Source organism: Dermochelys coriacea, chromosome 8 (genome assembly GCF_009764565.3).
Source record: "Dermochelys coriacea isolate rDerCor1 chromosome 8, rDerCor1.pri.v4, whole genome shotgun sequence".
NCBI classification, from domain to species: Eukaryota; Metazoa; Chordata; order Testudines; family Dermochelyidae; genus Dermochelys; species Dermochelys coriacea.
The window spans coordinates 61,325,879-61,352,362 of NC_050075.1; the positions used below are offsets into that span (position 1 = coordinate 61,325,879).

A 26,484-nucleotide genomic window follows, 5' to 3' on the forward strand; every position below is an offset into this window, starting at 1 on the left:
CTCCCGACCCATGCAGGGAAGGGGGCAGAGTGGAAAAAGCAGCGAGTGACAGAGGGAAGGGGAAAGAGGATGGGGGGGGGGGCCTGAGGGGAAAGGCACAGGGCCGGAGCAGGACCTCAAGGGAAAGACGGGACAGGAGTGAGGCCTGGGCGGAAGGGGTGGGCAGGGGCAGGTCCTCAGGGGGAAGGGGTGAGGAAGGGAGGTTCTGGCACTCCTGCTGGAGTGTTCTGTTTTTAAATATAACAAAGTTGGTAATCCTATGTGCATGTATGCTCTCAGGATATACCCTCAGAACAGATACTTTATAAGGGCCTATAAGAGGTTCAGAAAAGAGGCCTTAGAATCTTAAAACTCCATCCTAGTTGCTGTAATTCCGTGAGCCCCGGGCCCGCCATTGATGATACCAAGGCCTGTATTATTAACTTGTTAAGAACTCAAGGGCAGGAGATCAAATACACCAGGCTTGAAGAGCTTGTCTCTCTCTGCAACAAAAGTTGGTCCAATAAAAGGGACAACCTTCCCCGGTCTCTCTCTACATGTACAGCTCTTCTATAACACAAGATTAATGCGCTTCCCAGATGGCAGCTGGGCTTATAGCTTGGTGCTGGCTGGTGCTTGGCTGGACAGACTAAGCAACCTTGTGTAAACCCAAGACTGGCTCCCAGGCTGCAGGGAATGGCTGCTCCCCTCCTGCAGGATAAGGGTTACCACCTGGCTGGTATTTGACCAGCCTTGCCATTTTTTTAGTGAATTTGCCAGTTGCCAGAAAAACAATTTAATCTGCCATTTGTGGATTTTTTGTGGATCTAAAGATTTGCATTATCACAATACACTGGGATATCTAATGTTAAAAGTTTCTGTGTCCAGCTAAAGATGTTGCAGTGTTCCCACTTCTGCAGTTTAAGCAATAATCGATCAAAACTGTTGAAAATACAGCAGCTGTCTGCCCACCAACACACAAGCGCAGTGCTCATGTGCGTGAAAGACAGTTTTTGTGGATTTTTGTGGATCTAAAGATTTGCATTATCACAATACACTGGGATATCTAATGTTAAAAGTTTCTGTGTCCAGCTAAAGATGTTGCAGAGTTCCCACTTCTGAAGTTTAAGCAATAATCGATCAAAACTGTTGAAAATACAGCAGCTGTCTGCCCACCAACACACAAGCGCAGTGCTCATGTGCGTGAAAGACAGTTTTTGTCACGTGAGAAGGTGAGAGTGAGGAGACATGCAAGGCACATGAAATAATGGAAGATCAGGGTGATGGTGCGTGTGATTCTACTGCACCTCCGAAAAAAAAGCTCGCATCAGAAACTGCACATTCAGAGAACTGGCTAAATGAAACAGACTACAAAAGCTGGCTGGCAAAATGTGCTGATAAAACAAACATCCATTTGTTATCAATGATATTATCAATCTTATCTATATGTGTTATCTCTCTGCATATTATAAGTGGCTTTTGAAGGGGATGGGTTGCGGAGTTGCCTTGCGGCTGGGGTTGTGGCAGCGTTGCCTTGTGGTGGTGGTGGAGTACCATTTTTTTACATTTGAAAGGTGGTAACCCTACGCAGACCTGTGGGGCGGAGTGCAGTGTTGCCATCTCTCATGATTCTGTCATGAGTCTTGTGATAATTACCCTTCTCCTTAAAACCCCAGCTCCTGGAGTCAAGTCATATGTGATGATTCCAGCCTTCATTCTTAAAGAAAAAGTAAGTTTCTAGCCCTTGTGGCTGTGGAGAAAGCTTCAAAAGTGACCACAATGCATCCTGAAGGATGCATCCACAACGCATCTCCAAATGTTAGAAGGCAAATACAAATCTATTATTTTTACATAATCTTGTGATTTTAAAGCCAAGCACAGGATTTTCTGTGAGCCTGACTCATGATCTTTGAACATTTGGGGTTGGCAATACCGAGGATGAAAGGCAACAGGGAAGGGAAGGGGCAGAGGGGAAGGCAGCCCTGGGCATTGGGGGTTGGGGACAGGGGTAGGGTGACCATATTTACCAAAGTAAAAGCGGGACCCCACGTGGGGCAGGCCTGAGCTGCCTGCCTGCCTGAGCCCCCGACTCAGGGCTCTCCCAAGCCACCTGGTGTTGCTGCTCACCTGAGCCCCGCACTACCCAGGACTGGGGTTGACCACCCAAGCCCCGCCCTGCTCTGGGCTGACCGCCCGAGCCTTGCGCTGCCCAGGACTGGGGTGGGACTGACTACCCGAGCACCAGGCCGCCTGAGCCCCGCGCAGGGCTGAGCCCGAGCCCCGCAGCCCCCGTCCCTCCATGACCCCCCGCAAAGGGGCGCAACCAAGCCATTAGTTTGACAAAACTGGACACGTGCCATTTGCTCTTCCCACTGGTCAGAGCAACTTGCACCTGGCAAAAGGAGACGGGGCAAGAGCCCAGTTTGGCCAAAAAGTCAGGGCATCCGGGACAGGGCTTAAAAAGGGGGACTGTCCCGGCCAAAAGCGGACGTGCACGGCCACGCTAGCCAGGCGGACTGGGGGCGAGGGAGGGGCAGAAGCACGGAGCCGAGGCAGAGGCGGCGAGGGGCACATAGGGGGGGCAGGCGGCGTGGGCGGCTCGCTCAGGCGTTCGGCACGGGCAGCCCGGCGGGGCCCTAGCGGCTGGCGGCGGGGTCCTCACGCGGCTGGCGGCGGGGGCCGAGCGGGCCGGGCCGGGCGGAGCGGCGGCGGCCCGGCGCGAAGATGGCGGACGTGCTGAGCGTGCTGCGGCAGTACAACACGCAGAAGAAGGAGATCGTGGTGAAAGGGACGAGGTGATCTTCGGCGAGTTCTCCTGGCCCAAGAACGTCAAGACCAACTATGTCATCTGGGGGTGAGTCGCGCGGCCGCTGCAGCCCCCCTCCCCCGCATGCGGGCAGGGGGTGGAAACTGCCCCGAAGTTGCTATTGCTGAGCAGGGCGGGGGAGCAGGTGCGTGCGTGGGGGGGGGGGATCCCGGCCCCCCCCCTCCGGGGTCCTCGGCCGTCCCGTCTCCCCTGCGGGCTCTGCCATGTGCTGGGAGCCCGGTTCCCCTGCCCGGGACTGGCCGTTGTTTGTTTGTTGCCTCCTCGGGAGGCTCCCGGGTGGCCGGGGCTGGACGTGGCCCCTTGTTTCCTGCAGCAGCGTCCAAAGGGGAGCGCGTCCCGGCTGGAAGAGCGCGGGGGGGGCCAGCGGGAGCCGAGGGTGGGCTGTACCGGTGTGTGTCCCTTGGTGGGGAGGATCGCGCCTGTTGCTTTTCTGTCACCCTGGGAGCCGTGATCTCAAGTCAAACAGCGAAGTCTCTTTTCTTCCTTTTGGGAGGAGCCTGGCTTCCCCCAGCTCTGAGATTCAGCCAGCTGGAGAGAGCAGATCCAGTCCCTCAAAGGAAAGACGGTGATTTCTTTCCTGCCGCGGAAGCTGGCAAGAGGGTTATGTCCATTTCAGGTGTTGGGGTTTTAGACCTCTGCTCTAAAGAGGGGATGTTATAGATGAGCACGGGTGGCTGGACTGAGAGTTGTTTTTTCTGACTTAGCTAGATGGTTAGTAGTAAAACAGTTTCTAGGATACTTGTCACTTCCTTTCAGTAGGAGGTACTAAGTTTCCCCTGTTGTTTGCTCACTTTGTTAATTACCCTTTCGTGAGGCTGTGTTTCTAAAAAGAAAAGGAGTACTTGTGGCACCTTAGAGACTAACAAATTTATTTGAGCATAAGCTTTCGTGAGCTACAGCTCACTTCATCGGATGCATCGAAATGCGTCTGATGAAGTGAGCTGTAGCTCACGAAAGCTTATGCTCTAATAAATTTGTTAGTCTCTAAGGTGCCACAAGTACTCCTTTTTTTTGCGAATACAGACTAACACGGCTGCTACTCTGAAACCTGTGTTTCTAAACTCTCCTTTTGTAGGGAGTATAGTTGGGTCCAGATAGAAATTCCTGATCTGACCACCTGTGAACTTGGCTGAAGTTTCTATGGGGCCAAACAGGCCTATCCTTAGTGGGGCCCACTCTTTGCTGTAATACTAATATAGTTTGTCTCCCAACTTTTCTCGGAGACAACGTATTGTAAACAAGTACATTCACAATGCGAATACTTCCTCAGATAGAAAGAGGGTGTGTTAATTTTTTAAAGTGAACTTTCAAAATGTTGTTCTTTGTACTGTATACATTTTTTAGCCCAACAGTTGTATTGTCTAAAAGCCAAGGGGTTGCTTTTTCCTCTTTCTCCTATACTCCTTAAAAATGAGTGCCTGGAATCTTTGATTTTTAGTTGGACTTTATTAACTGTTATTAAATTGTAGTAAAACATTCAATTTCTCCAAAAACAATGGTGCTGAGAAAGCTGGAGATCAAAGGGAAAATAATTTTCCCAAAGAAGCTCCATAGGCAGGGAAAGGGGAGGCAACAACACAGTCAAGGATTTTTCAGCTGGTCATCTGAAGTCTGGGGTATTATTAAAGATCTTCCGAATTAGGGTAAGAACATTAGATTTGTTAACTGGCTCAGACCTGTGGTCCAGTATTCTGTTTATAATGGTGGCCCTAACTTTCAGAAGAAGTCAAAAATAACCACCACAATCATAGAACTGGAAGGGACCTTGAGAGATCATCTAGTCCAGTCCCTGCACTCATGGCAGGACTAATTATCTAGACCATTCCTGACAGGTGTTTATCTACTGTGCTCTTAAAATCTCCAATGATGGAAATTCCACAACCTCCCTAAGCGATTTATTCCAGTGCTTAACCACCCTGACAGGAAGTTTTTTCTAATGTCCAACCTAAACCTCCCTTGCTGCAATTGAAGCCCATTGCTTCTTGTTCTATCCTCAGAGGTTAAGAAGAACAATTTTTCCTCCTCCTCCTTGTAACAACCTTTTACATACTTGAAAACTGTTATCATGTCTCCTCTGTCTTCTCTTTTCCAGACTAATCCAACCCAATTTTTTCAGTCTTCCCTCATAGGTCATGTTCTCTAGACCTTTAATCATTTTTGCTGCTCTTCTCTGGACTCTCTATAATTTATCCACATCCTTCCTGAAATGTGGCATCCAGAACTGGACACAGTGCTCCAGTTGAGCCCTAATCAGCGGGAGTAAAGCGGAAGAATTACTTTTGTGTCTTGTTTACAACGCTCCTGTTAATACATCCCAGAATGATGTTGTTCTTTTTTTTTTTTTTTTTTTTTTTTTTTTGCCACAGCGTTACATTGTAGACTTGTACTTTAGCTTGTGGTCCACAGTGACCCCCAGATCCCTTTCCATAGTACTCCTTCCTAGGCAGTCATTTCCCATTTTGTATGTGTGCAACTGATTGTTCCTTCCTAAGTGGAGTACTTTGCATTTGTCCTTATTGAATTTCTTCCTGTTTACTTTGACCATTTCTCCAGTTTGTCCAGATCATTTTGGATTTTAATCCTAGCCTCCAAAGCACAATGCAGCTAGCAAATTGTTCTTTCCTATTAATTTGGGGTTAGAGTTAGGGATTTTTCTGACCCTTTCAACTAGTCAGTTTATAAGCTGAAGTATGTGACTTTTTATTACCCTTCTTTCAGGGTGTTCAAAAATCTACTTGAGTTGTATATTCACTTCCCTCCTCTTCTCTCCTCATATAAATTCTGCCAAAATGGATAATTCCTAGTTGAAGGGAGGTTGCTTTAGATATCTTTCCAAATAGTAATTTTTTTAGTGCTGTTTTCTTGAGCAAGCATGGAGACAGCTTTGCGGTGTCTCCTGCTCAGAGTTTTCCAGAATAGCAACCAGTAAAATTTAACAAGACTGGTCATTTTCATTACTGTTATTCAGAACTGTGTTGGGGAGCAGAGAAGCTAACATCATAGAAATGTAGGGCTGGAAGGGACCTTGAGGGGTCATCTGGTCCTGTTCACTGCTCTGAGGCAGGATCAGGTAAACCTAGATCATCGCTGACAGATGTTTGTCCAACCTGTTTGTAGAAGCCTTCAGTGATGCGTATTCTGCAACCTCCCTTAGAAGCCTCACCCAGTTTTTAATTATCCCTATAGTTACAAGGGTTATTCTAATATCTAAGCAAAATTTCCTTTGCTAAAGATTAGGCCCATTACTTCTTGTCCTACCTTCAGTGGACCTGGAGAACAATTGATCACCATCCTCTTTGTAATAGACCTTAATTTATTTGAAGACTTTGAGGCGGGACCTGATATCTTTTTTTTTCCTCTAGATTAAACATATCCAGGTTTTTTTAACCTTTCCTCACAGGTCAGGTTTTCTAAACCTTGTATCATTTTTGTATCTCTTCTCTGGACTCTCTCCAATTTGTCCTCATTTTAAAGTGTGGCACCCAAAACTGGACAAAGTATTCCAGTTGAGGCCTCCCCAGCACTGAGCAGAGCAGGACAATTATCTCCCTTTTCTTACATACAATATTCCTGTTAATATACCCAGTGATATTAGCCTTTTCACAACTGCATCATGTTTTGACTCGTATTCAATTTGTGATCCATTTTAACCCTTTTCAGAAGTACAACTGCCTAACCAGTCATTCCCATTTTATAGTTGTACATTTATTTGTTTCCCTCCTAAGAGTAGTACATTGCACTTGTCTTCATTGAATTTCATCTGGTTGAATTCAGACCAATTCTCCAATTTGTCAAGGTAGTTTTGAATTCTAATCTTGTCTTCCGAAGTGCTTGCAACCCTCTCAAGCTGGTGTCATCCACAGTTTTTTATAAGCGTACTTTCTACTCCATTATCCAAGTCATTTATGAAATTATTGAATAGCACCAGACCCAAGACTGATGTTTCCTGAACCCCACTACATACAGCCTGTCCAGTTTCACATCAACTTCTTGATGATTATTCGTTGAGTACGATCTGTCAACCAATTTCACACCCAATAGGAAAGTTCTATTTCTCGCTGTAGTTGTGGGGCTGAGGGAAGAAGAGTTGTGGACGAGGTGCTCCGGGTGTGAAAGGGAGAACCAAGCGTTTTTGGTTGTCTGAAAAAACGTCTTTTGGGAGACAGGAGGGGAGGCTGATCCAAAAGAAGGTGCTTTGAGCAGGGTCCAAGGATAGCCCCATGGGGAGAATCAGTTTTTTTTCTGAGCAGTGTGAGGATTTGATGTTACTTCTGGATCTTCTTGGGGGTGTTCTTTCCCTATCTTTTATATCAGCCTTGGTGGAAGGAGTCCAGTAAACTTTTCAAATCTTTGTTTAGACTAAATAATTATTCATGTAACTGTCCAATTCTTGTAGGTGAGTGGGATCCACTTGGCTTAGAACATTAGTAATAGGATTATTTTTACGTCTTTTTACGTCTAGGTTACTGGAGAGAATTCAGTCCCTGTTCATAGTTCTTAATGCCTGACTGTGAAAAGGGTGTGTGGTTTCAGTCCAATATGTAGTAGGTGTTGGCCCTCACTTAATTGCCCTCCTTGCACTCTGGACAGAGGGGTCAAAAACTGCATAATCACGGAGACAAAACTATTCTGTGAGCCTTAAAATTAAGTTTAGGTTCGGTATCAAGATAATATGGGGAAGCTTCTGTTGCTACTGTATATGTTCTGTGGATAAATAGAGCTTTCACTTCCAGTAATTCAGCACTTTTCCAAAGGATTACATTTGCTCTAAAATCCTTTCTCTAGCTGTCTTCTAAAGCCAATTGTGGTATTTTTTTTTTTTTCTCAGTGGACACAGGACACTCTCTTTTAAAATTGCTTTTACTATTCTTTCAGTGCTAAGTAGATTACACTCACATGGTTAGTAAACTGTGTGTGTGTGTGTGTGTGTGTGTGTGTGTGTGTGTATATATATAATATATATATATATATATATATATATAATATATATATATATATATATATATTATATATATAAAATATAAAAAATATATAAAAATTTAAAAAAGTTGTTTCTTGGCCTTTGATCTGCTAGTTGGTATTTGTTGTTCCTGAAAGGCAACTACAGAGCCAAGGCTGAGCCAAGGAGCAGACAAGTAGATCCAGAGAAAGACCTTTATGCAGTCTACTTAGCCAGCAGAAGGGGCGATCTCTATAGTTGAGGTTAGTGAATAGTGAACAGCTAGTTCACTGTTGCTGTAATTTGTAATAGACAGTGTACATGTTATCTTTGCATGTGTGTATTTCTGAAGATCCTTCTCTTCAAGTAATGGGCTGTCCATGTTACTGCTTTCTTTTTGTGCATGATGGATACATTTTACACTAAGCACTCCAATAAAAATCAGTATCTTTCACATCTTCCAGTGTGAAAGAGAATAGGAAATAGTTCAGTGGCTTAATGAACTCTTAGCATCTACAGATTTGAGGGTAAATGGATGAACTGGAAATGCAAGTGTTTGGTTGTTTAAAAAACAAAACAAAAAACAAAACTACTACTTTTTGCTCTTGCTTATTGCAAATGCTTCTTTTACTAATATGGCATGAAATTGTTAATCTGGAATTGCATGTAAGTGGAGAGATGCACAAGGTGAATAAAAATACTGTATTTGTACAGGCCTAAATTCAGGACTTTTTGTTTCTTTTGAAACACTTGATGGCATTACTAACACCAAAAGTAGAAGATGGATTAGTCCTTGAGCTGTGCTGGGGTTTTTGATATCAACTGCAGCAAGCTACCCTCAGTTTAGGTCCTGACATGTAAGCCAGGAGAGGAACGGACTTTCAAAGGAATTAAAATTTAACTATTGTTTTTAGGCAAAATCTTGGCATGTATTCAGTTGCATACCCTGGCATGGTTTATTGAGGTGGTGGTAGACTGTTAAACCACCTAGATGCATTGTAAGACCTGGGTCCAAATGCCTTCAACTGCCCAAGAAGTGCACTGTTAATTTACTAATGCATACCCTGGGGTGGCTAATTTCTGTTCATTTAAGGAAATGTTTTGAAAAAAAAAACATTGTGGGGTTTATGTAACATCCTTCTACTATGAGAAGTTGTGCCTATAAAAAGGATAAGTGATAACGGTATGGAAAATTATACATTTCTAACCTTTTTTTCTCTCAAGGTCCCTGTGTTGTTTTGACTTGCTTGCTCTTTCAGCAGTAGCTTGTGACCCAACAGCCACTTTGAACTCATTTTTAATTTATATACTTTGCTTATTGACCATTTGGCTTTTGGGCTACAAAGTGAATCTGAAGTGGCTAAAAGGACTAAGAACTGCTGCTTGAATGACGTTTTTTTGCCCTTCCATCTCAGTGCTGTTCAGACTGGTTTTCCTTGCTCATCTACCTACCTCCTTTTCTCCTACCTCCCGTTAATGTGACTTATCTTAATGTCCTTGCTCTGTATTAACTTTCCCATCACCCATAATGGGAGTAGGAATTTTTCTTGGGGGTTAACCAGTGAAGTACCAGAACTGCACTGTTGCGAGTTGGTGATGGCTATTAGATCATCGAAATAGCCTATTTAGCAAGTCAGAATGTGGTCTTGTAACACCATATCCTCAGCCAGAGTAGTAATAGAGGTCTAGCAGTTTTTTTCTTTTTATTGATCAGTTTCAAACTCAGACTAAAATGCCTATTATGCCTGATCACATAGAAATAAAGGGTAGTTCAAAGAAACAATGGGACAATCTAAAATGATTTTAAAAAAAAAAAGTGCTAGCACTACTGCACAAACCAGGTATTTGTTGTGGATGCCATCACTTCTGGGGGATGTTGAATGAAGGAAGAGCTTTCATTACTACCAGGACTCAAGACATTTTCTAGACATCTACTACCTAATGGCTTTAAAAAAAAAAAAAGTATGAGGGGCCCTATCAGTAAGCTGCTGGGGCAGTGACTTGGGTCCATTCCCTCCCTCTCAACATCAGCAGCTTTTGGGGGTGGCTGATTGCTGGGATTTCTACCAGGGTGCCGATCCCAAAACCTGGTTTTGTGGGCACTAGCTTTAAAACCAGTTCTTGGCTAGTATGTGTCTAACCAATTTGAAGCTGTACACCTCTCTCTCTCTCTCCTCTTTCCCCCACCAATATGGTTCTTGATAGCTTGGCGGCTGATCTGTGGTTCTGGATAGTATCATTGAAACTGACCAGTCTGGTTAATTTCACTCTACTGTTAGTTAATAAAGCAACAGTTATAGTACCTGTAGAGGCACAGGTGTCTGGAATATTGGGACCACATTACATTGATTTACACTTGTTTCATATTTGGTAGGTGCTCTTTAAAGCATAAAGGCTCAATAAGCTAAAATTCTGCAGATGGTGTCTTATGCCCACATCTTCTCTTGGTAAGTGTGCTGCTTCTGGGTGGAGTTTTCAAGCCCTAGGTGCTACCTTCATGGTTGGTTGATGGTCACAAGGCACAGGAAAAGTTATTTATGGCTTTTTTAGATATGCTGGAAAAGTGGTTTATGCTTGTGCAGAAGAGGCGTTACTTAGAAGATCAGGCTGAACTCCTAATGTGCTTTTTGCAGCTGTGTTGATCCCAGCAATCTGGGAGTCCTGTATAAATTTGTAAATCTATTTCCTTCTTACTGGTTTATCTTCTGAATAACTTCCTATCATGTTCCTTATGAGGATTCCTTTATAAAATTTTGCTTGTATCCAGACTCTCTTGCGCTTCAGATGTTTAGGATACACTCGGTTTGTGAAGTTTCTGAGCTCTTCACTAACATAGATTTTACAGTAGAGATTTTACATGTCTATCTCCAGAGCAAGTCTTCTGGAGAACACTTTAAATTATTTTCCAATGGATGTTGAAAATCTCCTCAGCCCTCTTCCCCCGTCTCCAAAGGTATGAGTAAGTTATTGCAGCTCTTTGGAAAATTAGGGGAATAAACATGAAGTAGTGGTGTGATTTCCAAAACTTTTTAAAAGAGAAACAAATGTTAATCTTATAGTTAAAATTCTTGATATCTATATACTTTTATTAGTTGGCCTCTTCTCTTACATCTAATTACTCCAGACACTTTTGGAGTTTTGAATCCATTCCATGTAGAGGCTGTAGGTATGCGAGTAGTGATTGATAAAATATCTATTGTACTCATGCTGACAAATGTGATCATTGGCTTTTCAATTATTTAAAAAATAGCTTGGTATATCAAATGAGATTGAGGAGTATATGTGTGAGGAAATATGGTTCTAAATAAAATCTATTTCTTGATGTTACAGGACAGGGAAAGAGGGCCAGCCCAGGGAATACTACACTTTGGACTCTATCTTGTTCCTGCTGAATAATGTGCACCTTTCACATCCTGTTTATGTCCGGCGTGCTGCAGTAAGTAGATCACATGGAACTTTGTTCCTTAATAATGTTGGAGAATGCATGCTTGAGAGCTAATTTTTGTGTTCGTTAGTATTTTCAGGAAATGAGAACAGTTGCTGTGACATTAACTAACATACTTACAAATACTCAGCTGATTCTTGATAGTTACTTTGCTAACAATATGGTATGGCATAGTTTTAATCATGAACAACAGTAAAAACATAATAACTTCAATAAGTGCAGTTTTTAGTGACTTTCATTATTGTTTTCACTCCTCACCTAACTGGAATTGTTACTTGATTGGTACAGCCGAGCTAATTTTAGGTAGACGAGTGTTCAGTAATAGTCCCCTCTCTTTTGAAAAATCAAAACCATCTGCATTTTTATATTGAAACATCTCCATCATTTTCTGACAAATGTCGACTCAAGACTTGTGTAGAACAGTTTTAGTACTCTTAGTTCTTCCCTTGATGCTTTATATACTTTTTCAACAGTGATGAGGTAAGTTGTTTATAGCCTGTTCACACATGCTCTCTGAAGTCCCCCCTCCCCACCCCTCATAAAAAGCACTTGTTGACTGAGGTTGGGGTAGCATGAGGGAAAACAATACAGGACTAGTAAAGAGAGCATAGAATATGTTTCATCATCATCACTATATTGCTGAAAAAGGCTGTCATCTTGTGCACTTGTTGTTTTAATACTTCAATATTGACAGTACAATTAAATCACTTTGTCACCTGTACCTTCTTTCCTGAATACTTCATAAGCATTAAGATTGATCCAAGTTAGTACAATATTTGTATGCTGTTAGCACCTGTTAGTCTGAAGTACTGAAATTGACTAAAATCTTTGACCTGAAGAATATCTCTGTGAAGCTCAAAAGCTTGTCTTTCACCAACACCTCACCCACCTTGTGTCTAAAATCATTGACACCTGCTCTTAATTTTCTTATTGAATGAGGAGAATGAAATTGAGTCACTGTTTACAGTAATTATAATGCCTAACACACTGAGTACTGGACTTAATGTAGACTTTGACATTGTTTTAAAGAGAATTTATGAGAGAAGATTACAAAATCGTGAAAAAGTAGGCATAATACTAAAGGATAGCATGTTAATCAGAAGCAGTACTGGTTATGGCAACTGAGTGGCACACATCCTTCTCCTATTATGAACTCAGGTGAGAAGAGGGAGTTAAGTAGTAATAGATTATTTTACATTTATTTGTAAGTTTGAAAACAGGATTTTTTTTGCCATTCTTAGTCTTGCAGCTAGGAATTGCTTGGTATATTTTAACATTTTAAAAAGCTTTTTTTTTTCTTAAGTCAATGACAAAACTAAGCAGAAAGATAAGTTTTATTGGTTCATTAATCTGTGTCTCAGTTGAAGCATAGCATCACTGCTATGTGCTTACTGATAGTTTTAAACTAGGGTGGGCAAACAACTGCCCGCAGGCCCTGCACCGATTCCGGAAGCGGCCAGCACCACATCCTTGTGGCCTCTGTGGGGGAAGAGGGCTCCACGCACTGCTCTCACCTGCAGGCATTACACCCCGCAGCTCCCATTGGCCAGGAATGGGGAATCGCAGCCAATGGGAGCTCTGGGGGAGGTACCGCAGGCAAGAGCAGCATGCGGAGCCCTCTGCCCCTCCCCCGGGGCCGCAGGCACGTGGTGCTGGCTGCTTCTTGGAGTGGCGCGGGGCCGGGTCAGGCAGGCAGCCAGCCTGTCTTAGCCTTGCTGCATGCCACTGTCACCCCGGACCCGCTCCAGGTAAGTGGTGCTGGGCTGGAGCCTGCACCCTAAACTTCTCCTGCACCCCGGCCCTGAGCCCCCTCCCGCACTCTGCACTCCCTCCTCTGCCCTAACCCCTTGCCCTGAGCCCCTTCTTGCACACTGCACTCCTTCCTGCACCCCAGCTCCCTTCCCCAGCCCTACATTCATGGCTTTCTATGCAATTTCCCCACCCAGATGTTGCCCTCTGGCCAAAAAGTTTGCCTACCCTGGTTTAAACCCTGGTATTGAAAGCTATCGGAACATGGGCTTTTGGTTACATATGGTCTTATCTCTTCAGAAAATTTCTATTTAATACATCTAAAGAACCAGATTAGCACTAATATTTGTACATTAAAAGCAGTCTTCTTTCTTTTGCTCCTTTTGAAGATCAGTCTTTTACTTACAGCATCTTTAAGATTTTTTTAACCGCTTAACTGTAACTTGCAGTTGATTTAGTAGGAGAAATATAAATGGTGTTTTGTAACTTGAAATGAAAATGGGCAAGGCTGACCCTGCAAAAATGTAGGATCAGATATGTGTTCTTGATTAGCTATAACTTAAATGTTTTTTTTTCAGATAGCCTATGTTTGTGACAAACCAACTAAACTGAAAGAGATACTTTAAAGATTTTAGGCTAAACATTTGCTTACCTGCAGAGTATTTCCATCTAGTAGACTTTACTTGAAGGTAATTTTAGTTTATCCTACGCTCTGCTTAGGAACATAATCATAAGACTGCCTCAACATACTGCATGCAAAAGAACTACACCCAAATCCAAATAGTAGCTATTTGCTGTTCTGTAAATTGGAACAAAATGCTCAGGTGCCTAAAATAATAGATTAGTCTGAAATTCTAGCACATTTAGAATTAAATCTGTCAACCAGAATTTTACTTGAGGTGGCATAGATGACCCCAGAAAAGAGCCAAGATGTTAAATGCTATGCCCAGTCTTGCCGTTGATTTATCAGAAGTAATTAATTTGAGAATAGCATGTGCAACTTGAATTTTGAAAGCAGCTTAAATAAATTTATGTATCCACCAATGCTGAGCAGCTACCTAACATTTATTTTGTAATGTACCTAGTACATTCCTGGATGCTTGAAAAGTAATTGCAAGATGTTGGCTGCTGACCTGGACAGTACATTGGTGTCACACTTACTGTTACGCATTTAAGTGGAGCTAGCTGTATTTTTTAATATGTTATTGAAAGCGTTTGGGTAGGCTGGAGATAAAGCTTAATAGCCATTTCTCTTCTTCCTATTTTAGCTTACGGTTTACTGTGTAACCATGCAGGAACTATGGCAAGTGCTAAGAGAAAAGCCTTCCTCACTTGGTTCATTTTATGAAATAATTCATTTCCTGATGAAGCACTGCTTTATGTGCAAATGCTTAATTTTAAACTCAAATAATCAACAGATTTACTGTGTGTGGTGTGGAAAAAAAAATCTTTTGAAAAATAGGATCATTCTTGTGAACAATTTAAAAGAAAAAAGACACGACACTTAGTGGTTCTGTTTTGTCATGTGTTGCCAGCATCAGTCTTTCACAAAAACAGCTTGCATGTGGTTGTGTAGTTACTAAGCACTATGGGTAAAGTTGTTAGAAAACCTAGTAGATGAGGATTCTCCAGCTCTCCATTTCTAACAGATCTTACAATTTATTTACAATATAATTTGTGTATCTGTGAACAGCAACTTCTAAATAAAGGAAATGGCTTCCCCACAAACTTTATACATGTCATATTATTTAGGGTTTTGTTCAGAGTCATCCTGTTTTTGGATGTGATTTATCTAAAATAAAATCTTCAATTCTTTTCAGACTGAAAACATTCCTGTGGTAAGAAGACCTGACAGAAAAGATCTACTTGCATACCTCAATGGGGAAACATGTGAGTGAAGTTCTTCCTTTTTAGCACAGCTATACTGCATTTTATTGCTTCACTTTTTGCAGTGGGGAGGGGGAGATTAAACCAGAGTTGATATATGAACCTGTATATATGTTGGAGTACATGAGGCTTGTTCAAATGGGATTACAGGTGTTCTTCCATCTCTTTGTTCTAAATTTCACTTGTCTATCTCTGTGTGTCATTAGTAGCTATATGATAAAACAAACTGAGCTGGGCCAACAGCTTCAGATGTTAATGCTGCTGTGTGGTAGGGATGTGCATTTACCTTTTCCTAGAGTGTGACAAAGACCTATTCAGTAATACCACACATGTACTATACCAGAATTGAGAGTGAGTCCTACAGTATGCTAAAATATGATATATTACATGCTAACACTTATTCATTAGCAACATAGCAATTTATATGGTCTTCCAGCATTAAAATCTAGGTTACCGGTAGTCAGAGAAGAGAGGTGTTTGAAGATGTTAGCATGTCTGTAGATGAATACTAATGCATGTTGCTTTCAATATTTTCTCTGTAGTTTTTCTTGTAGTATTTTTTTTAATAAATTGGAATTTGAGGCTACTCACTTTTTGTGATATGTATGATAAGCATGCTTTTATTTCAAACTTGCCATTAGTTTAATTTTCTCTTACAAATGTAAGTGAATTTTAGAGATGCTTGATTCCAGATTACAAAATATTTGTTACCGTTGCGGTGCTGTTTGCTTCCTGTGCTCACATCTTTGAATACTTACATAAAATTTTGTGTTTGAACCTTAGCAACGTCATCAAGTATAGACAGAAGTGCACCACTTGAAATTGGTCTTCAGCGATCCACTCAAGGTATGATTTAACTGCTAAGCAGTGTTGACATGAATTTTATGAAAGCCCACCACAATCTTGCATTTTTAATTACCTTTTTCTTCCTTTAGTTAAAAGAGCAGCAGATGAAATATTAGCAGAAGCAAAGAAACCAAGAATAGAGGTAATGTAAATGACTAATGTCATCCATCTGTGTTTCTTCTGGGGCTAACTAGTTTGTTTTTTTTTTTTTTTTTTTAATCTGAAATTGTAATTTAGGTAAAATTCCTTTCCTGTAGGTTCACATACTTCTCCCATAAATGTGAATGGGAGTTGCTTATGTGAATTAAACGGAGACTGTGCACCAGGACTTAGTAGGAATTTCAGCCTCTCCTTTGAACTTTGATATTTGACTTTTCTGGCTTTAAATTCTAACACACTTAAGTGGTCTGTAGTATAAGAGGGGAAATCTGCAACTTTATAGATCATGGATGTATATTTTGTATTACATGTTTGGAAGTTAGTCTAGTTGCTTGAATAAGGACTGAAGGATTGGGACCTAAATCCTATTTACTGAAAGGAAAAAAAACCTAGGCACATTTCACCCTCTTAACATGTAGCTACTCCTACTTCCCCATTCAAGGCCAAAGCATTTGACATTTAATTTACGTCTTTCTATCATTTATTCTAGGTGTGTTTGTTAATGGATCCTTCTCATACTTGGTTTACCTGTTCTGATACTGCAGTGCTCTTGGTAACATGTGAAACTACAGTCCCCCATTGTTACCATTAGTCTGGCCCGATATCCTGGTAGTTCATTTAATGGTGTACTTACACGAGTGCATCTTCAAAGCAATATATAATTTATTTATTCAATTAGGAGGTGATTAGCATTACTTACAGTCCAAGACCATGATTCTGTGACAATCTGATTCCTCTTCTCTCCCCCCCCCATTACCGTTTTGTGTCATCCTGGTCAGTTGGTTGCTAAGATTCCTCTATGAAATTGGCTGTACATATGTCCTGTGTATTATAGGTTTCTTTTTAGGTGGTTTGAAACTACCAGTTAAATATTCCTACTATTTTAAAAAAAATATTTATTATTTCTCATAGCAAACAATTACAATATTGTAATGTCACTTGTCCTATTTTAAACTAAAACCATGACTTACTTTTACCATTTTGCTGTGGAAATGTAATGGCTTTGTCCATTATTTTACCACAAAAAGTAATTGTCTTACAGTACAATCATCCTCAAAAGATTTAGGAGGGGTGGTGCCATTGCTGATAAAGTGGATTAGATGTGCTCACCATCAGTGAAGCTACTACAAATTATTCCACCTCTTCACTCTTTCACTAGCCTGATGCTGCTTAGATGAGTGATTTCAAGCAGCACTAATATCAGTAATTGAGTATATGACTTACTAACAGTCTCTTTACCAATTTTTGCTTCATTTACAGATGTATGTAGAAAAGCATACAACATAGCTTCACTTTAAGGGCTTGTCTGTGCTAATGCCACAATTTTGCCCATTTTTTATGTTTACATCACAAGCATGTTGTGATATAGTTAAAACAAGATTGGACAGACCAAGACCTGTGCAGCACAGTATGGGCACCCAGTAATCTCCAGACACAGTTCTGGCTTGTGTAGACTAAACTCTGGTTTAAGTATATTCTAGAACCATGCTGCAGTCTTGGTCTGTGCAGCTGTTTTTTACCTTCAGGAGACAATTCTGTAACCAGGTCCTCTGAAAAGTGGTTCTTGCACTATATAGATAGAGCCTTTCTGTCCTCATTCTTTCCTGTGGCCTAGCTGTTTCGTGTGATTGCTCGGTTTACCGATCCCTCTGATGAACCCTTATTGGTCTTTTTGAATAACAAAATACTTAAAAGCTAATTAATTTAAGGCTAACCAGTGCTGATTAGTGGTCAATGCAAATAATTTGTTGGGTGCAACTTGATGGATGCAAATAATCTTTTTGAAAAATCAATTAGACACATTTTAAATTAACTGGGGCGGGGCAGAGAAGTACCTGTTTTTTAAAATGTATGTTTCTCTGCTGTGTTTCTGTTGTTGCTTTCTTGGATAAACATCTTCAGCTAAGGGGCCCACATCAGTATGTTAACATTTTTCACAGATATTTAACTTCAGTTCTTCACCTTCTAACAGGCAGCATACAGTACAACCTCATTAATTCACACTAACATCTGGGAGCCCCTTTTTCAATTAGCATTTATGCCTTGCAATTATTTGTAAAAAAACAGGGAGCTGCCACATCAGTTTACAGCTGTCACTATGGATTTGCGTCTCAGAAGGAGCTAGTCTTTGCAAACACTTCTGTTTTTCAATAGACCGACATTTTATTGGAGCATGGTTTGTGTTTGGGGGCAGTGGCATGAGAAGCTGTTCAAAAAGCTGAAAAGATGGCATAAGTCCACCTTTGCTGCCTCTTCCCACTACATTTCTGCCTTAAGCACAGTTAAACAAGAGAATCTAGCTTTTTTTTTTAACACTAGTTAATTACTTTAATTTGTTTTGGGAGTGCCATGGAGAGGATCTGCATCGAGATATAGACTAAATTTGACTTTCTCTGTGCTAATACATCACTTAAATATCTGTGCAAATTTTAAAACCACTTAAATTTTGTTTGGAAGGGGAAGTGAGGTGATGGGATTCCTTATTTCAAGAAATATGTGCTCTGGCAGCCAACATAAAAGTCATTCTCTAAATTGTCTGACTTTCAAGAGGTGACTTGTAGCTTTCTTTAGTTTTTAACTACTCAGTGCTCTTTCAAGAGTCAGTTTTTAGTGGTCTACCACTCAGCAATCCATCCGTGCAGCATGGCTAGAAAACTACACCAGATTGGCAAGGAATTTCTTTAGTCACAAAAAGTTAAACATGCTGATTTCTGTGAAGTTTGTTTTAATCTTGCTCACTTTCAGAGAGGGCAGAGAGATTGTACTGAAGCTGCTTTACAAATAAACATTGCTATTGCTACTAGGATGAAGAGTGTGTGCGTCTTGACAAGGAGCGGCTGGCAGCTCGGTTGGAGGGGCATAAAGAAGGTATTGTGCAGACAGAGCAGATCAGGTAAGAAATCTTATTTCACTCCTGGGGTAGTAGTTGCTAGTTTTAAGGACTGTAAAGCAGACCAGTTATTTCAACTGTTCCCAAGTGTATGTCCAGCAGCTCCATTGAGGGGTTCCCTTGATTTCTGCAGAAAAACTGTCTGTGGAAAAAATGTCTGCCATCAGACTGTGGCAGAGCTTCATGTGATTGGAGGTCAGACTCCTGTTTTGGAGGGGTAACTTCACAGCAGTGACTGATCAGTCAGCACCCAGAAGTGATCAGGCTGTTGGTTTGTCTCACTGACTGGTATTTTCTTTTTCCTTCTGTTTCTGCCACAGTATTATATAGATGGGCTAATAAAATGGGAAACACCATAGAGGACAGAAGCTTTCCTTTATCTCCTGCATTTAAAACACCCAAAGTTCTTGAGGAATGTGTGTGTCTACTTTGCATCTAGAAGAAGGAAAACCTAGCAAGCTGAGGGGCAGATGAGTCTCCTATTGGCTCTCTAAATTTGATTGCTCTTCCATAATATGTGTAGATGAAGCTCTGCTAAACGTACAGAGAAGGAAGGAATAATGCAACAACTGGAGGACAGTGCACTTTCATTGCCACAAGAAGTCATCAGCATCTTAAGGATTCAAATAGCTCAGGAGTTTCCTTTTCCTTTGTGCCTCTACAAAATTCTGTAGGGACACAGATGAACATCCTTCGGAGCCTTAAACTGGATTTCCCCAAAGCTGGGTAGAGAAGCTGATGAACCCATGGCAGAGCCTGGCTGATGTAAAGGCCGTAGGTTTTGTGGGCATAACTGCCCATCATTTCTCTCCACCTTCTTTCTCCTTGCTTAGACCTTTCCTTTTTTATTACCCCAGGATGCCTCCAAGTTCTGTCCTTGGCCCATCCTAGCTCCATAGAACAGATTGCTAAAGCATGGAGCAAAGATTCTATATATTTCCAAACATCTTGGGTTTGACATTTGAGAATGTCAGATGCTAATTGAATAAGAAAACTCAAGAGACTTGGGGGAAGGGACAGAGCATTTAGATGTCTCTTCATTCTAGCACTTCTCAACTGTGAAAGAATTAAAAAGGTCCCAAGCTGTTCTAGAGCAAACAGTCCACTTCAGAGCCAGGCAGAATGTTTCTAGAAGTGGTGAGCTCTTAGTAAGAAAAGCATTCTGAAAAATTACAAAATACCTCTTTTCCCCTAAAATACTTTTGAACCAACTATTCAAAAAAGCCTAGAGCTCTAATTGGAGCAGTCCCAGTTTGTGGAACAAAAAGGTATATCATTTCTCTGTCTGTCCCTTCATCCTGAAGAATTCAGTAATTGAGAATGTCAGAGTTGTACTCTAAACACATTCTATGTCAGCTTATATAGAAAAGCAAATGGACAAATGAATGGTCTTATTAAGGCTCTGCACTGAGACTCAATTATCTCTGCCACAGACCTCTTGGGTGACCGTGTGCAAGTCACTTAATCTCTTCTGTGCCTCAGTTTCCCAGCTGCAAAATGGGGGATAACACTTCCAAATCTGAAGGGGATGTGGTGGATGAATTAGTCTGTGAGGAGCTCAGATACTGTTTTGAATGCCACAGTGAACAAGACTTCAGCAAATATCTCTTCACGATCAAGTGAAATTTTTTCAGACTGTACAGACAGTGTGATAGGGAGGCCTCACTTGTTACTATTTGTACATTTATCTTAACCACTAGCTTTGAAAGAACTTTCAGAGCCTGGTGAAGTGATGGTCTAGAATCCACAAATATCACCTAAATCCAGAATAAAACATACTTTCATTGATAAAGGAGACTGCCAACTGCATAGGTGCAATTAAAGGCTAATTGCAATAAGAGTTCTTAATCACTGTCCGTCTAACTTCAAAAATGTAGTGACCTACTCTTTGAACGGAGTCAGGTCACTGAGGGTTGTGGTGTCCCTGATGTTCGGATGGCTTCACAGACTGCCTTTATTGTTCTGTGGAGTACCAGGCAATGCCGCAATGAGGATTGCGGATTATTCATTATTATTTTTGTATCTCATGTCTTTTTTAAATTTTTTTAATAGTACAAAAGTCATTCTCTTTTAAAATGCAAGTAACATAATATTTAAAGGTATTAAAGCGTGTGCATACCTGTTAAATTAGTTAAGCTACTACAAAAAACAAACTACACAAAAAAAAGACCCCTTTCTACATAGCATACTTTCATAAATAGAATGCTTTCCAATTACTTTTTCATTAGATAGACTCTTTTCAGTGTGAATTGCAAAATAAAATGAAATTGACTTACCCAGACTTCTTTGACTAACTCAATTTACATTTTATTCTGAAGTTCACCTTGAGAATGATAGTATCTGAATTGGAGTTAGGCTGTCAAGTAACTGAGTTTCATTTGGTTCACATTTAAACATAAACACATGTATGCAACTTAAAAAATATAGGATGGCGTAATACTGGGTCAAGAAGAACTCTTTGAAATGCAGCACAGGTTCATAGCCACAAAGTTTAATGCCATCTTGATTATTTTGTCTGGGTGAAATGAATTGGTAATGTTGGTCCACTTCTTAGTGGAAAAGTGTCAGCATAACAAGACCACTACCATAGCTGGTACCAAACTATGCTCTTTTTTTACCAACACAAGCTGTGGCCAAGGATTGACTAGACAGCTAACTTGAACTATATTCATTTGTTGGTAACAGAGGGACAATTGTTGTCCATACAGTAACCTGAAGCCTTTAGTCCCAGGGCTGTACATTTCATAAGCATTGGCGCCCCTCTTCCCTCCCTCCCTCTCTCTCTCTCTCTGTCTATTGTATCAGTTTTCTTGTGGTGTTTTTAAATTACGTGGGAAGTCATCTGTCAGGGAATGGCTCTACTGGCCAAAGTAGCAGTGCTGATGTCTCTATGGAGACCACTTGATGATGTATGGCACAGATGTAAACTTCTAGTAGTTTGGGAGGAAATCAAGGCTGATTGTTCATATGTAATTCAGAACACAAAACTTATAACTGATTTATGCCTTTACTCTGCCTCCTCTGATATTCTTGTTTAGATCCTTGTCTGAAGCCATGTCTGTGGAAAAAATTGCTGCTATCAAAGCAAAAATCATGGCGAAGAAAAGATCCACAATCAAGACAGATCTGGATGATGACATAACTGCTCTTAAACAAAGAAGTTTTGTTGATGCGGAGGTAGATGTAACCAGAGACATTGTCAGCAGAGAGAGAGTGTGGAGGACAAGAACTACAATTTTGCAAAGCACAGGCAAGGTAATACTTTTAGTTATCAATTTTTTGGAACCAGCATTTAGAGGCTAAATGCATTGTCTGTGTTGAGTAGTTGAGGAAAAAACTTCTTATGTTTTTTAAGTTGAACAAAATATTAACATGTATTAATTAATACAAATATAACACCTAGGTAACAACCATTTCATTCTCTTTTCATCTTTGTAATTTTCTTTGCCACCCCTTCTGTCTTGACAGCTACAAATAGTAACTGAAGTTACTGCTGCTCAGATCTTTTTACCATTTTTTTTTTAAATAACTAGACTTCTTGCTCATGTCACTTGTAGGATTTAAAGATAGGATAAAAAAAAAAATTCTGAAGAATTTCTGTAATGGATTGCTAAATCAATTTCTACCCTCTTGCCCAACCTTTTGTGCCCTAAACTCTATGGGTAGTGCCTAGCACACACGCACAATGGAAAGAGATTTGATTGAAAGAAATTGTAAGATTAACAAAACACAGTGTGGTGGGAAAACAATATGCTGAAGGGCTGCTGGCATACCTGGAAAAAGCTCAGCTGAGAGAGATGATCATCTTCATTACACTGGGCCTTGTAATTTGCTTGATGATTTAGGCCATGTCTACTCTAGCAAGCTTACAGTGGCACAGCTGTACTGATACAGCTGCGCTGCTGTAAGATCGATCATGTAGCTGCTCTATGCTGGCAGGAGAGAGCTCTCCTGTTGACATAAAATGATATCAACAAGTGGTGGTAGCTATGTTGGCGGGAGACGCGATCCTACCGACATAGCACTGTGCATACTACCACTTATGCCAGCAAAACTTAGGTCGGTTATGGAGGTGTTTTTTCACACCCCTGGACATAAGTTTTGCCAACATAAGTGGTAGTGTAGACGTGGCCTTAGACTTTGGATCTAGGTGCTGGGGCTTACAAGGAGGGGAAAACTCAGAGGAATAAACAATGATATTGTCATTGGTAAGGGTGATGGAGCTTCACTTCAGGCTTTCCTGCCTAAACACTGTCTTGCTGAAAGAATATTGTTAGAGCTAGTCATGTTCCTGCTGCTGTTTGTTGCTAATCCCAGCCAGGTTCAGTCTTTCTTACTAAACAAAATTAAAATCTTGAATATTCAAAATTTAGCAGTTGTCACAGAAAACACATAGAAACTGCAGGAGCCTTGGTGGCTTTTCCCTTCCCCCAGAGTCCTGCACTGAGCTAGATGGGGCATCCTCATCCTTAGCATGTGACTTCGACAGGAACCACATTGAGCCGGGTTAGGGAAGGAGATGGGAGTCCCACCCCAGAAGCTCTGCTGTGGGAGGGAGTCAGGGAATAGTGGAGTTTGGCAGATTCTAGTACAGGCCTCTCCACAAAGGTAAGGGTTAGAGAGAGGATGAGGCATATGGGTTGTCACTAAGCTTGCTCTTCTCCATGGGACAATTTTGCGACCAATCTGTAGAAGAGAAGAGGATGATGAGAGATTCTTAACTTCCAATCTACCCATAGGAACCAGGGGAGAGCAGTAGATTACTGAGGGCAGTAATAGAGACTGATCAAATCTTAGGACCTCTTGGGGCATAGGGAGCAGTGATGGAAGGGCAGAGAAACTGATCTCTTCCCAGGACCCTCAGTGCAGGTTTTGGGCCTTCCTTGTTCTATCAGTAGCTCAAGGTGCACTATGCAGGTGTGAGAAATAATCAACTAAAAAGAAGGTTACTTGGCTTTACCAACTGAACATGAAATGAAAGTAACCACATCATAGAAATGAGCAAAAATACCCTGCTAAATTTGTGATTGTGCTTGGGCTTGGAAAAGTGATGGTGTAAAAATGGTAGTATGGTCTTCCATGATTATAGTGTGTCCACAGTTGTTAGATCAAATATGATCATTCTCCCTGGGCTCTGAATATTGAGCATCATTGCCAGTAATATAGGTTCTGTGCAACTCTGATTCCTCCAATTAGTTTACAAAAGTTTAAATGATTGCAATTTAGGCAATGTCTACGCTATTGTGGTAAGTCAACCTATGCTATGTAACTCCAGCTACACCGCGGGGGGTTGATAGGAGAAAATCTCATGTCAACTTACCTTACTCTTCTTGTCAGGCAGAGAGTACAGGGGTCGACTGGAGAGCAATCTGCAGCTGATTTGGCGGGTCTTTGCTAGACCCACTAAATCGACTGCCGGTGGATTGATCTCAGAGGTCAATCCCGGCTGTAGTGTAGACCTGCCCTCAGTGAAGAATTCTGTGGGAATTGGAATAGAATTTGGTTCATTCAGTCTTTGCTGCATTTTCTTCTGGTAAGCTAACAGGAGTAAAAAACTGTAATAACTTTAGTCATAGAAGTTGGCAGATATGACTGAATACACAAAAGAACAGATTTGTTAAGTAGGTGCCATTTTTGTATAATCACTTTTTTCAGAGCTAAACCACACTTTGTGATATCAGTTATTTAGCCTATTTTTCCTTTAAAGCAGCTCACTTTTGGAACTATTTTGGAAGAGAGATTGTTTAGAAGCAGTTTTGCAGTGTTGCATATCTTCAGATTAGAGTGAAAGCATCTAACTGGGAACACAGTTGACTTGTCTTAAAGGGACACTACCATCTTGAACTTTACTTAATCTGTCTTTTACAAGTTGACTAGTTTCCAATATTACATGTACTTCTCAATTGCTTTACAAGTGTTTGAATTTTTTTTTACAGCCACAATTTCCTATTTTAAGGCACTTTTCTCAACTTTGTGTGAAAGACCAACACAAAGTAGAAACTGTATGCAAAGTACTGTCAAATGCATAAAGTAAACAGAAGTATTAGAGGAAATCACTATTTTTTTCAGGTATAGTAAATCTAGGTATTACTGAAATAGTAGTTAAAACTGTTTGTTTGTTTTTCAACAGAAGTGAAATATGTACGTTTATTTCTAATTAGATTAGGGATGTGTAGATCAACCTTTCCCTTAATTTGGACAAGTCTTGCTACTGTAGATCTTGCTTCTACTTCAGTGATAGTAAACAGCATTTTCCTTGCCAAAGAGATTTGACATTCACCAAATCAGGTGGCATGAGGTCTTGCCGTTGTAGTCACTTTTATTGACAACTAAATCTATTTCTAGAGAGAAGGTTAGACTTGTCTTGTCAGATGTTTATATAATTACAAACAATTTGAACTGAAACTTTGATTGGTTCAGATATGCCAGAAGTGATATTTACATTTTTTAATGCTACAAATGTTCGGAAAAAATTCCATTTTTAAATTCTTCAGCTAGAAAACATTTTTTTTTTTTTACCAGAGTGGATATATACTCTGTCGAAGATAATCTAAGATTGGACCTCTAAATAGAACAGCTACAGAATAAAACATTGAGAATAATGGTGTTTTCCTGCTCCAAAGGACGTATACCATACTCCTGGGGGAATTCTGTGCTAAAAAATTAAAAATTGTGCACATTTTATTTGCCAAAATAAACAATATAATCATGCCAGTTTCAATTATTTGGTAATTTATTTCAAAATGTTTGTCAGCAAGTATGTCTGTAACAATGCAGACAACAAAAAAGATAGATTCCTTAGTAGGCATATTAATACAGACTTTGAGGAGTAATTCATTTAAACTACAATCCAGAAATCTGCACCCCATAGAAGCGCTTCCAAGGCTTGGGGGAGTCAGGGGTAATGGAGCTGAGGGAGAGAGAAGGAACCTGGGAGTGAACCCGGAGGGTTGTTGGCTATGGGTGAGAGAAGTATGGGTTTTTGGGTGGGGTGGGATTGTTAGGGAATTGTGGAGCCTTCCCCATGCAGACTCTGACCTCTAGCTTTTTCCCATTCAGTCAGGCACATTTCCTCCCGTCATGTGTCCCTGCACTCCCACTCAGCCATCCCCATGCACCCCTATCCCCATATGGCCCCTCGCCCCCACTCTTATTCATTCCCTGCTCCAGTCTGTCCCCATGCACTAGCCCTTCTGAACTCCAATCTGTGGCCCCACTGCATCTCTGTGTGCCCTGCTCTGTCCCCCTCCCCCCCCCCCCCCCCCCCGCATATCCTGTGTGTCTTTGTTTGGCCCTGTGGGCAGGGCACTGTGAGGTATGCAGGCTTCTCTCCTTCCTTCCTCCATAGCTGCTGTTGAGCTGGCTGCCCTCTGTTCTGGTGCCAAAATAGTCCCAGCTGGGTTAAAGGCACAACTGCACCACCTCTTGGACGGAATATGTTTTCTTCAGAGGGGAGAAAAAAAAAGTCTGCAGGAGACATGAGTTCTGTGCATGTGCAGTGCTGTAGTATTCCCCCAGCAGTAAACCAGCCAAGAAGGGAAACTTGATTTCAGGTGTCTGAACTTCATTTTGTTAAACAAAGAGCTGAACACATGAGGAAACTCCTGCTGAAACAGTTATTCCTTAATTAATTCCTTCCTTTCACCCCATTTTCCCCCCCTTCTAAAGTTGCCTGTGACAATTGAGCATTTGAATTCTGCCCACAGCAGATTTCAGTGACCAGTCTGTAAGCAAAGAGCATTTCCTTTGTTCAGGCTGTACCA

General features: G+C 41.1%; 1 protein-coding gene across 1 annotated transcript in view; it reads left to right on the forward strand.

The window, feature by feature from the left end:
- Positions 1-2,656: 2,656 nt before the first annotated feature.
- Positions 2,657-26,484, forward strand: part of CDC73 (cell division cycle 73) — a 174,699-nt gene continuing 150,871 nt past the window's right edge. Inside the window, 8 exon segments of the mRNA XM_038412685.2 lie at positions 2,657-2,764; positions 2,767-2,833; positions 11,076-11,181; positions 14,760-14,829; positions 15,610-15,672; positions 15,762-15,814; positions 18,636-18,724; positions 21,760-21,976. Of these exon segments, the coding sequence (XP_038268613.1) occupies positions 2,704-2,764; positions 2,767-2,833; positions 11,076-11,181; positions 14,760-14,829; positions 15,610-15,672; positions 15,762-15,814; positions 18,636-18,724; positions 21,760-21,976 (726 nt within the window). The 5' untranslated portion in view covers positions 2,657-2,703.